The 13,372-nt window shown below is 42.0% G+C and overlaps 1 protein-coding gene across 1 annotated transcript; it reads left to right on the top strand.

Moving 5' to 3' along the window:
* Nucleotides 1–3,967: 3,967 nt before the first annotated feature.
* On the top strand, nucleotides 3,968–4,849 carry LOC308426086 (small ribosomal subunit protein uS5-like; the record flags this gene model as incomplete). Its single annotated transcript, XM_080923827.1, has 1 exon — nucleotides 3,968–4,849. One exon carries the CDS (start codon nucleotides 3,968–3,970, stop codon nucleotides 4,847–4,849), a length of 882 nt encoding a protein of 293 aa, XP_080779953.1.
* Nucleotides 4,850–13,372: the final 8,523 nt, after the last annotated feature.

Here is a 13,372-nt window from a genome sequence, read left to right as displayed (position 1 = left end):
TCGAAAGCAGCATCGGGGAAGCATCCCTGACATACTCACTGTCTCATACCCCTCTGGACCCAACCACTGCTTCTACAGAATACCTCGCACAAGAGTCAGGGAAAGGACTAGAGTTTGCAAGCTTAGCACTGTGCTGCTGGTGCTGATCTAGAAGGACGTTTCGAGAAAAAATTGCCCTCTGACCTAGAATATATCAAATTTTTCCAAGCACCAGGACATGATTGAGCACTTCAGAAAAATACCTCCACTAAGTATGGCCTTGGGACCCTAAAAGAACTGATTCATCTCACATGGAGGGGCAACAGAACCCCTCTTCACCTATAAGGAGGCTCGATGGCTTGAACTGGCCCACTAAGCCAGCCAGTTCCTCACAAGTCCATATATGTAAACCAGTGTTGTATGAGAGACTCACACTGATAACGAGCAGTGAAAAAAACAGAAAGGCTGAACAAATTGTCTAATATTTCAACTTCGTAATAACCATTATGAACTAAGTTGTACCCTTCCTCCCCAGAATTTCACATCTTGACATCCCAGCTCTCAGGAAGTCAGATTGCTGCTTGTAGTGAAACTGCCTTGACTATGATAACAGATTTAATATGAGCTCGTCGAAGAGGAGTTTGATTAGGGTACCGAAGGACACAGATCTACGGACAGAGCAAAGAGCCCGTCCTGCCATCGCTTTGGACTCAGCTCCAGCCTACAGTGTGGTAAGAAAGCAAACTTCTCTGCTTAATGGAATGAGAATTTTGAATTCTTGGCATCTTTAAAACCACACCCCAAAAGAAGTATAAGAATATGTTTTCATTTTAGCCCCAGGTGTGGGATCTGGGGCTGCTTTGGATGGTCTACAGCAGCGAACTATGATTTGCCTCATGCCCTAACAGAGGCGTGGCTTTGCGAGCAGCAGAGAACTTCCGTGATTGTGACATTTGGAATTCTGGGAACTTTTCAGAGGGTATGTAAGTGACAGAGCCTCGATTGGTGGGATGGGCTGTTGTTATTTGATCAGGGGTATCGGTTGCAATTTATTAATAGTCACGCTTAAATAAGGAACAAGAAGGAAGAATTCCTTTTATCAAACAAACTGTGCACATGCAAAGCTCATTTCATAAGCCAGCTGTCATCTACACACCATGAGCAGACCTCGAAAACCTAAATGACTGGTGTGTTTAGTGCTTGCTGGTCTGAGATCTCATTTTGATTTCTTTTTATTATTAATTTTTCATATAAAAGTGGCAAAATATGGATCTGCTGGAGGTGGCACGTGCCTTTCATCCCAGCACTCTGAAGGCAGAAGGAGATGGGTCTCTCCGAGTTGGACGCCAGCCTGGTGTACACGGCACGTTTCAGGAGAACCAGGGCTACACAGAGAATACCTGTCTGGAAGAAAAAGGAAAATGGCAGCAGGGAGGCAGGGGTGGAGTGAGGGGAGTAGGGAGAGGGGGGAGGATGAAATAAAGATGATGAAAAACATCCTCCCACACAAAGAAGTGGGTGTACAGCCCTCAATTTCTGGGTTTGTCTCTGGGACTGTGTGTGAACATCATTCCCTAGTACAATGACACAAATCCAAACTCAAACATGCAATGAATCTGAGATGTTTCTGGCAGTGCTCACCTGTGCCACAGTGTAGGACTTCCCACACTGCACATGGTTACACCAGGCTCAAGACCCACGAGTGCCTCCTTAACAGCTGGACTCAAATTTATGCAGTCTGCATACGTTGCGGTGTCTTTACTGTATGTACAATTTTCTGCACTCCCAGAAACATAATTCATTAATTACAGAAAACTCAGGCTTTCAATAGTTTCCTCCATCAGTCCTCGGCGCATAAGTAGCAAATTAGTGTGCCCTGGCCCTGCATTGCATTACAATGTTAGATTTTTAAAATAACTGAGTTGCTGACTTGTGTTTTATATAAAAGATATTGTTGAGTGAATTGTGGCTTGGGATTAGGAAAGAATTTCCACCCATTTGTGAAATGCCCTAAACATAATGATGACATTTAGTACTTACTATAGACTTAGATGAAGCAATGTTCTCAACACTCACAGTAATAACTCAAAACATTAATTAACTCTGTAATCAGTGTCCTATGCCCTGCATATACCAAATATTTAGTTAAAATTTAATTCTTTATATAAAATTTACTAAGTGGACACATCTAGTTGACATGAAACTTGCACACTGATTTTCAAAATCGTATGTATAACAATAATGTTTTAAAATAAATCTCTCTAAAATTTATTATCAGTAAAGTTTGATCTGTTCACCTGTTTTATAAACTATATATATATATATATATATATATATATATATATATATATATATATATATATATATATATATGGTGGCATTAAATTTTCTAATGAAAAGAAATTATAGCATAAGCCACTTGAGCTTTGCATGTCATTATTCAGAAAATTAATAGTATTATATGCTCAACCATCGTAGCTCATAGTACTCAATTTTATGTGGACTGAAAAATCACCAGTTAATCCACCAAGCCAGGCAACTATAAACTAATTGTTTAATTTTAGTTTATTTTGCAGGATGGGGTCTAGCTATGTAGCCCAGACTGTCCTCAAACTCATGGTCTCCTGTCTCTGCCTCCCAAGGGCTGGGTTTCTAACATGGCTAGCAAACAAGAAAATTCTGAGCAATCTAACAGGTGAGGGAAATTAAGAGACAAGGTAGAGATTGACTACATAATTAATTAACTAAGAATAAATATATAAAGTCTAACAGAATTTTCATTACAAACAATAGTAGAATTGTATTTTTAGATTCCCTGAATTCTTCTAACATCTTTGGCATCAGCTAGCTCGGTATAGCATCCCTTAGAGGCAGAGGTTATTAATTTCTTTTTAAGATGAACTGCAGGGAAGAGAGGCTAGGTCCCTTGGCCAACTGATGACCTAACAGGATGGCCATCCTCCTCGGAGTCTTAGACCTTTCTTTGTGTTGGCAGGCTGCCTTGGAGCATGTCAGGGGAGCAACAGACCTTTTGGTTTTATCTCTGGTTGTCACATAGGTGACTCCCTCATAAAAGGAGCATTCTCTGGAGATGAATCTCAGTTCATAGAGTACTTATGCAGTGCTCCATTTCAATGCGAAGAAATGGGGGGGGGGAGAGAAATGTCCCAAAGAATGAATTCCTCAAGTTAAAAGTAAAATAGGACACTGTCTATATAAGTTATTTAGAAAAAAATTATTTAGAAGGAAACCCAAACACCCATATAATATGAACTGAACAGAACAGTTACAGGAGAAATCAGAAAGAAAGTGTTAAATTATAGAACTGGTCTTGCAATCCATGGTGAGAACTTAGGCTACAAAACAGCATTCCAGGAAATATATAAAGAAACATTCAGAAATCCTCTTGGTCCAAGGCAGACTTGACTATGGCAAGTCCCTAGGGACAGAAGGAAATATAATTTTTTTATGAAGGAGATACTGGAATACTGCAGGTGTTAGCAGTGGAGAGAACTGTGCACACAGATAGGGCACAACTTGAAAGGGGAAAGTGGCTGAAGAGTCCCTAAGCCCCACCACTTAGTTCATTCTTCCAAAGACTTTCAAATGACCAGCAGGTACTTTCAGAAAAGTTCGGTTCAGGTAGTTTAGCCCAAGTAGTTGATAAACTAACGTCTAACCATGTACTCCACTAATAAAAATCATGACATCTCTTGACTGTGGTCATATATAGAGCTGAGTGTGGTTGGGACCTGATTGGTGAGATGGCATAAGCTACAAGACACACACAACTTCAAGAGCCATTTTAGAGACAACTCGCAGAAGTACTAGGGACCAATGTTCAGGTCGGCTGGAGATGTTGGGGAAGAGCATGTTCTTAAGACAACCATGTCAATCAATGGAGCATCTGACATGAAGAGATAGTTCCAGGAGCTTCCAATGTGGTTAAAAAGAGAGCGAGGGCTCTTCTTCTTCGGGAAAACACCAAATGGCGGATGACGCTGGTGCAGCGGGAGGGCCCGGAGGACCCGGGGGCCCAGGCTTAGGAGGCCGCGGCGGCTTCCGCGGAGGATTCGGCAGCGGTCTTAGGGGCCGCGGTCGTGGTCGAGGCCGAGGCCGTGGTCGAGGCCGCGGGGCTCGTGGAGGTAAAGCTGAAGACAAGGAGTGGATCCCCGTCACCAAGCTGGGCCGCCTGGTTAAGGACATGAAGATCAAATCTTTGGAGGAGATCTACCTGTTCTCCCTGCCCATTAAGGAGTCTGAGATTATCGACTTTTTCCTGGGTGCATCTCTAAAGGATGAGGTTCTGAAAATCATGCCAGTGCAGAAGCAGACCCGGGCTGGTCAGTGGACCAGGTTCAAGGCTTTCGTCGCTATTGGGGACTACAATGGTCACGTTGGTCTTGGTGTTAAGTGCTCCAAGGAGGTTGCCACTGCCATTCGAGGGGCCATTATCCTGGCCAAGCTTTCCATCGTCCCTGTGAGGAGAGGCTACTGGGGGAACAAGATTGGCAAGCCCCACACTGTCCCATGCAAGGTGACAGGCCGCTGTGGCTCTGTGCTGGTGCGTCTCATTCCTGCCCCCAGAGGCACTGGCATTGTTTCTGCTCCTGTGCCCAAGAAGCTTCTGATGATGGCTGGTATAGATGACTGCTACACTTCAGCCAGGGGCTGCACTGCCACCCTGGGCAACTTTGCCAAGGCCACCTTTGATGCCATCTCAAAAACGTACAGCTACTTGACCCCTGACCTCTGGAAAGAAACTGTGTTCACCAAGTCTCCTTATCAGGAATTCACTGATCATCTTGTGAAAACCCACACCAGAGTCTCTGTTCAGAGGACCCAGGCTCCAGCTGTGGCTACCACATAAGGATTTTTATAAAAGACAAAATAAATGAACCAAGTCTGTTAAAAAAAGAGAGAGAGAGAGAGAGAGCGCGAGGCCTTAAGGCCTTGCTAAGGCAGATAAAACAGGGATGATCAAAAGACTTTTCAGTGGAGAAAGTTAAATTTGTTAAGGCATTTAAAAAATGTCACAGAGGGCAATGAATACTCTATATAACTCAGCTATGATAATATTGATAACTTGCTCACATAGAGCTCTATTGCTCTACGTGTTTGTTGTAGTCCTCTCTCAACATGATTTTTGCAACAAATGAGGTCATTGTCTGTTTTTATTACATGGAAACTGAGGTGCAAAATGATTAATTAGACCAAGTTTACATAACTGCTGAGTGTCAGGTGGAGAGTCAAGCTTTGATCTTGCCAACCATGCATGAAACATTATGCTGTTTTATGTTGTGTTCTATTGTTGGAAGATCTCACTATGTAGTCCAGGATGGTCTCATTATGTAGCCGAGGCTGGCCTCAAACCCACAATCATGCAGGCTCAGCTTTCTGTGTGCTGAGGTTAGAGGCATGAGCAAGAACCTTTATAGAGGCTGAGGAGATGAGTCAGTGGTAAAGCGCTGACCAAACAAACATGAAAAGCTCACTACAGCTCTCCAGAGCCCACAAAAAGCCGGACACGGCAGTGCCCTGAAATCTCAGGGCTCCTATGATTAGAATGAAGGCCTGTCTGAGCTGGGTAGCCTGTGGTATAAACCAGTGGTCAGGAAAAGAGCCTATTTCAAGTGAGATGGAAGGCTAGGACAGACACCGGAGGATGTTCTCTGACCTCTACACATTTACTGTGGCACGTGCATGCCTACACTCTCACACACAAGGATATCTGCACACAAAGAGATCATACACACACAAATATTTTCTAAAAACTTTGTAGATTCTTCACATGTTTATAGATTTATATCATACATGTTTAACAGTAAATTTTGCGATGATTCTCAACCTGCGGGTCACAAACCCTTTGGCAAACCTCTATCTCCAAAAATATACATGTTATGATTTAGAGCAAAATTACAGTTATGAAGTAGCAACAAAAATAATTCTGTCGTGAGGGGTGTGTTTAACCACAACATGAGGAACTATATTAAAAGGCCACGGAATAAAGTGTTGTGGCTATATATCATACATACAGACATACACACACACAGATACAAACACACAGACACACACATACATACACACACACACACACACACACACAATGTCAGCCATTAGATGATTACAGTCAGTTCTGGCCAGTTCTGAAAGCTTCACCCCCAGGAAGTAGATAAATGCTAGTATTAGCAAAGATCTGCTGTTGTAAAAAGGCAGTTGTGGATGATCCACAGAAGAGGGCCAAGTGAATGCTACCCTAACCTAGCAAGATCTTTCATGTGACCTCACATACTGCTTCCTGTTTGTTGCTCTGTGTGTCTGTTCAGCCAGGCCAGAAGACATACACTTGTGAACTTTACCATTCAGTATGTCTGGACATGATCCTGCAGAGTCACCCTTCCCAAGGGCAGACAATCAACATTACAGCCACTTCATTGATTTAGCATCGCCCTCTGCTAGAGTTCTCTATCAGGAGTTGCCGTACTGGACAGTGTTCCTTTGCTATCATCTGGGAGCTGCACTCATTCCCCCCAGCTTTGAGGGAGAGGCATGAACAGAGCTGAGGGGGGCAAGCTGGCTTTTGATCTTATTGCCTCCTGCCCACACAATGGGGCTCCTATTGTCCTTCTTCATATCTAAGCTGTACACTTGGGGCAGTGAACTCAAATTGGAGACTTTTTAGTTAGAGTGTAAACAAGGCTCACAAACAATGGATGAAGACAAAGCTTAGCAGCAAGCCTCCACAGAGATGGAGCAGATCCACTCCCCTGCTACTGGAGGTTGTGTGTAAAGCAGGGGACACTGGACTCAGACAGCAAGGGGGAAAGGTATTTGAAGGCAAATGCATGTTTTTCAACTTAAGTTGGTGTCTATCGGCCTTGGTTGGCAGTTACTGGTGTAATAATGTGTACTCTCAGCTGGTCACATAGTTCTTAACAGGAGGGTCACAAGCCAGCAATGCCTGCAAGGATCTTAGGGCAGCCCCCATGGGTTATCAGCCTTGCTTCAGACCTAGAGAAAAGAAGAATCCAAACTAGGCTGATACAAAAGGATAAATGCAGAGAGGAATCCTACTCTCCCCAGATATGCTCCTCTCTAGAAGAGCATATTTGAAAACACACACAAACTCTTTCTTGTTCTATCATTTCTAAGACTGGCATGCTATCTTTCCTAACCAATGAAATGCCCCGAGAGAGCCAAGCAATCTGCCACCATCACTGGCCCCGCCTCACACTGTCACCTCATTGGTAGAAGTGTCATTAACTTTTTCTGTGGCAATTATTTGAGGACCAAGTAAACTGTGAAAATTTGTAAACTCTTGCATGGCTAAATTAAATGCTATTTTAACTAACAGTTAATAGTGTTTACTGCTGTGTAATCGTAATTTTCATTTTTTTACTGTATCTAATGGCATTCTGATGACTGGAATTCTCTGTAGGGATACCAAATCATTATATTAAGGATGAGTGATTTTAGTATGCAATGACTGATCAGTACAATAATATGTAGACGGATGCTTCTGCTAGCAAATTAAATCATTTGCACCACAGTGTATGTCAACTACAATGGGGATTCCATTATGCTGCTAAATTATAATGTAGAGCCTGCTTAAAGTAAAATAACAGATGAGCATCTTAAACTGGTGACAAACTGGTCCAGTATTTTCTTGAGAGGTATGACAAGAAGAGAAACATCCCCAATCATCAACTCCTGGTGGCCACTAGATGCGCTACAGGAGGACTTTGTAGACACTTTAGAGTGTTCATATATGATAGGATTTGCCTACTAGATGAGGAAAGACCAAAAGACCTCAGGAAGAATTTAACATCTCAGCCATGTGCAGAATTCCTGTTCAGTTATTCTGTGAGATCTTGTTTTAAATAAAGAACACACATGGGAAGAGAGAGAAAAGTTATCACCATGGTTACTAAGTGTTCCTGGACACATGATCAGAATCTAACATTCATTTAGGAAAAGCCAAAAACCTTAAGTTATGACTTCATCTGCAAACTCTACGTCTGTCAAGGCGTCCCTACCTCTCAAACTAGACTGCACATCAAAGCATGGCATCCTAAGTCAGTTCATAAACCTATAAATAAATATCCCATATTTATTCTATACTATTCTTATACTATAAATTCATAAACCATAAATAAGCCTATTCCATGCTCAAAGACTGACGACCAAAATGGGAGTTCAATCAAATGTGCAAGGCTAGAACATCCACTACCCAAAAGGAAAAGATAAGAAAAACAAAGTCACTCAGGTTTCTAGACTTTTCTTGGATCTCAATATTTCTTATTCATTCAGATCACCTTTTGAAAACAGCAACATAGAAAGTTTTCAAGAATGGATATAGCTGAGAAAAACACAAGGAAAGATGACAAAAAGTCACCTTCTACCCAGAATAGAGATGGAGGAGGTAAAACAAGAAGTAAATTTTATGCTCAGTGTTCTTTGCACAGAAACTTTGAAGCATGAGGTCTATTCCATGGGATTTGATGGGAAAATCTCATACTTCATCACTGTGCATGAATCTGCCATCACCCAGGAGGAGACACTGTGACATGTCCTGAGCTTGAAGACAGCATAGGAAATAAGGATTCCTGCTTGTCCCACTGTAGAGTTTTTATTGGTTTGGTTGACTTTTCAGGAGATGGGTGTGCCTCAGGTTGGCCTTCAACTCACAGAAAAACCTACCTCCAGAGCCAGTAGTAATCTAGGGTCATAGATGAAAGACACCATGCCCAGAGTAGCTCACCGGATATTTTGCTCATTTGTTAATATTTATTAATGTGCCCCTATGTGTGTGCACATGTGAGTGTATACTCACATGCACATGAAGGTGAGCCAAAGAGTGTGAGATCTCTTGGTGCTAGAATTCTAGATGTTTTTGTGAATACCTAAGAACAAAACTCCAGTCCTCAACTTTAGGTAGCAAATACTTTTAACCTATGAGCCCTCTCTCTAGCCCCACCCTACATCAAGTAGGGACTGGCCAGGGGGAATGTAGCTTCCTGTCATACAAGGAGACCTAGAAGTTGAAGAAAATATTTTTTAAATGGACCTGGGGCTGGAGCTTAGTGACAAAGTGCACGATCAACATGAGGAAACCCCTGCATCCCACCCCCAGCACCAGAAAGAGAGAAGAAGGGAGAAGTGGTGAGAGGAAGAGAGAAAGAAAGAGAGATGGTAAGGAGAGAGAAGAAAGACAAGGAGACAGAAGAAAACATAAGATGGTAGATAAGAAGAAGGGGCAAGGGGGAAAGGAGACAGGTAAAGTGAGCTTAGGACCTTGAGTAATCAAGCTGAGACTGACCTAGAAACGTCCAGCTGGCTAGCATTCACATACTGGAAGATGCTGTGCAGGCTATTGGAAGAGAAGAGGCATTAGTGAATTTATCCAGTGGTAAACCCTGCATACTACAATGCTCGTTTAATTTGCTTGAGAAATGTGATCATTGATGCAAGAGTGGCATGACTGGTATGAGGGAAACCAACTACTTTCTCATTGGTTGTGAAGCCCATCACTCATCCTATGTGGGAGGGAATTCGTGCCAGGTACTATAAACCTTGTCAAAGCCCATTCATGGCATGGAAGATCATAAAGATTACTGGAAAAACTTTCTATTGTTGTTTGCGAAACTGCCTTCAAAGTGTTTTTTATGTATACCCCTTGGTTAGTGCTGGCCTCAACCTTAATCAGAGAGGCTTCTTTTTGTAGTATTTAATAATGTACGCACAGACTTGTGATCAAGTGCTAAGTATATATGGATGTTGAGTACTATGCCCTAAATGGGGTATAGATCAATGTTCCCCACTTAACAAAAGCTCAGGGAACAGCTTTTACATGTGGTTGGAAAGAAAGTAAGTGCTACAAGATGAATGCTGTGAGATGCTGCCTTATGGACCTGACCTGGCTGCTGCATCCATGAACTCCCAGCAGCCATGGTTACCAGCACAGGACTGGAATAAGATTAAGCCAATCATCATTCCACAGCATGGATATGAGAGGGGCTCATGAATCTTTCCTTGCCTGGGGAGCTATTGTCAGTTAATGGCTTCTGGGGAGAAAGGGGTCGTTTTTCTCTGGGAATAGAGCCTCTTGTAGGCTGTCCATGTTCTGGTGGATGACCTTACATCCTATATGCAGACAACATTAACTGGATTTAGAGGGAAGAAGGAAAAGAAGAAGAGGGGGAGGGGGAGCAGGAAGAGGATGAAGAAGAAATAGAGGAGGAGGAGGAGGAGGAGGAAGAGGATAAAAAAGAAATAGAGGAGGAGGAGGAAGAGGAGTAAGAAGAAATAGAAGAGGAGGAAGAAGAGGAGGAAGTGGAAGAGGTGAAGGATATGAATATAGGAGGGGAAGTGTTAGGGTTTATCTGGAGGAAGTTAAGGTGACATTGATCAAGATGCATTGTATACATGTATGAAATTATCAAAGAATAAATAAGAATATTCTAAAAACAAATAAATATGGAGTATGAAACAGGATTCTAAAGCACAGAGATAACCCTTGAAGGAAGAGCTTGTGGCCCAGGGCATTCACTGTACACCAGTGTTAGAGGAACAGAGGCCAGACTCATTTTACAAAGCTGCCATCCTGGAGACAACACAAAGATGGTTTAGTGAGAGGATACGGTAGTTGCTGAGGCACTGGTAACCCAACTATGATAATAATTAGAACTGTAACACACTGCAGCTTCCGTGGCAAGATGAGGTTTTTCTCAGAGTTTTTTGTTTCCTTCCTTTCTTCCTTCCTTCCTTCCTTTCTTCCTTCTTTCCTTTCTTCCTTCCTTTCTCTCTTTGATTCATCTTTTTTTTTTCTTTAGGAAAGGTAAATTGCAAGAGTGAAGGGTGATACGGAAGGACTGGGGGATGAATGGAATTGGGTTGCACAAAGTGAAATTCACAAAGAATCAATGGAAAGTTTTAAAAGAAAGGAATGCTGGGTATCAGAGCATGTATATGCCTGCAAAAGTAGAAAACTAGAAACACATATTTAGAAAGACTGCTGATGACTGTTTGCTGACAGGGGTGTTGGATTGACAGGGAGGGGTATGACCAAGACAACCATCACAGAAAGCCTTTGGAAGACACTGGTTTCACACTGACTACTCTGCTCTGTGCTCGCTGGACCTCCCTCTGGCACACAGAATACTCTTTTTATTCCTTTACCAGAGAATCAAAGAAAATTCGGCCATAACACTATTATGCATTTTCTTATAAATCAAATCTGCCCAAGATATAATCAGAGTAAAATGTCACCATTGAAAACTCCATTATTCATAATGGTATTCAGTGGGTGTGTCCCCTGCTAGGCTTTCTGACATCCTGGACAGATATGATGGGGACAAGAATGGCCCTCCTGACTCACACAGCTGCTGAGTTGCCTGGCACACAAGCTCTACCAACAGGTGGCTAGTTGGCCCTACTAAATCTTCTTCCAAGAAAGACAGCAATAATAAATTACTAAGTCTATGATGTCAGGAAAGAAAACTTGGTCACTCAAGCAAAATATCACCCAGCAAAGGGAAGAGACGAATACTTGGCACCTTCCAAAAGAAAACAAAGTTTAAGTTTGCAGTTTTGTTGGAGCTGTGTCATCTCTTTTTAAAAAAAAAAGAATGTGCAGGTTAGGAGCTGTACAAGACTCACTGTGGCCCAGCGAGGCAAGTAGGGACAGAAACACAGCTCAGCCTCTGCCTGTCGTGAGCAGGCTGACTCAGGGAAAGGGACCATGAAGATGAAAGCTGTCTTCTCATTGCTTGCTCGTTTCGAACAGTGCAAAAGGCAGTGACAATCAGAACACACTGAACTGAACTGAATTTTCTTACTTTAATTTTATTTTACATGCATGGGTGTTTGGCCTCCTCGTGTGTCTATGCGCCATGTGTGTGTCTGATGGTGGCGGAGGACAGATGAAAGCATTCAGTCCCCTCGAACTGGAGCTACAAATGGTTGTGAACCATATGTGGGTGCTAGAAATTGAACCAGGTCTTCGGAAAGAGCAGCCGGTGAGAACCCTTAACCACTGAGCCACCTACCTGTCCCCTAGTGAGTAATACCTTTTCCAACATTGCCCAGTGAAAATTTGATATAAAAAATTGCAAAGGTTTTTTTTTTTTTCTCTTTCATTTGCAAAGGCCACCTTTCAGGGTATCAAGAAGAGAAGATTCTTCTCTCAAAATATTTAAGTGTACTTTTTTCTTATTTTCCAAAAAGTATGTCGTTTTTTAAATTCTCTGAGATAAACTGCAAAGTTGTCAAGAGTGGGGTGGTGTTCTACTGACACATTTAATTGTGATTTCCATTCAGTTTTGGTGGCTATTGTGAATTCCAAACACATGAGGACCAGAGCGTACCGTTCTGACTCAAAACAGCTTCGCAATATGTCTTGAACCTGCTGGCCAAATATCAGAAGTCCCACAGATCTAGCTTTGTGTATGTCTCTAAAGTCACTACGCTTGTCGCTGGGGGAACTGTTTCCTGCCAATGACATCACGGTGCTAATATTTTACCTTCTGACTTTGACAGGCAAATGAGGCCTTGACTAGATTACCTTAAGTAAATAAATGTGGGTAAAAAGATTATCTGGCATTATGCTCTATTGTAGTCCTTAAGACATAGGCCCAATATTTTTAAAGGATTAGCAATCTCACTGTGTACCTTAAAGAAAAGCCCTTTGCCATATAGCGCCCTTGGCCTTGAGCAATGGCATACCAAGCCCTTTCTCCCAGCCCCCTTTCGTAAGAGGCCACCTCCTGTCCAACACAATAAGCTCTGACTTAGGGAAGGAAATTACATCACATCACAGAAGGGAAAAATATACTGTTTTTTTTTTTAACTGAAGCTAAGATAGTTTTAAAAATCCGAGGTATTTTTTTAAACTATCTGGCAATCTGAAAGACGTTATTTAAATGTGCAGTTTTTAAAACTAAGTTTAATGGGTCTCCAATGAACAGGGAATTATGCATTTTGTACGGGCTCTGCATTGGCACTCAACTTACAAAGAGCAGCTGAGAAGAAAGCATTTGTCTGATTGCTGATTTCAGTAATTCGTGTTATTGGGTGATCAGATAGCCTTACTTAAGGGATTAGCCACTGTCTTACCGACTCATTCCTGTGCTCCAAGAATTCCTTTGGAGATTAAAAGCAAATCCTTGGAATAAGGATCCAATTTTTCAGTCCAAAGTGACTTCTTGGGACACCATTAAAAAAGAAGAAGAAGAAGCCAGAAATGAAGTAATCCCTTAAGAAAGGGGATATTTGATAACTCAATAGCACAAATTAATTGTGAGAATGCTCAGGGAATCCTAATGCATTATAATTAATTTAATTCTTAAGAAATACATTGAATAAGGTAGTTAATCCCTGTAAATGTAACCTTGTG

The sequence above is a fragment of the Micromys minutus genome, assembly GCF_963924665.1.
Source record: "Micromys minutus genome assembly, chromosome: 1".
Lineage (NCBI taxonomy): Eukaryota > Metazoa > Chordata > Mammalia > Rodentia > Muridae > Micromys > Micromys minutus.
This window is presented reverse-complemented; position numbering and strand designations above follow the sequence as displayed.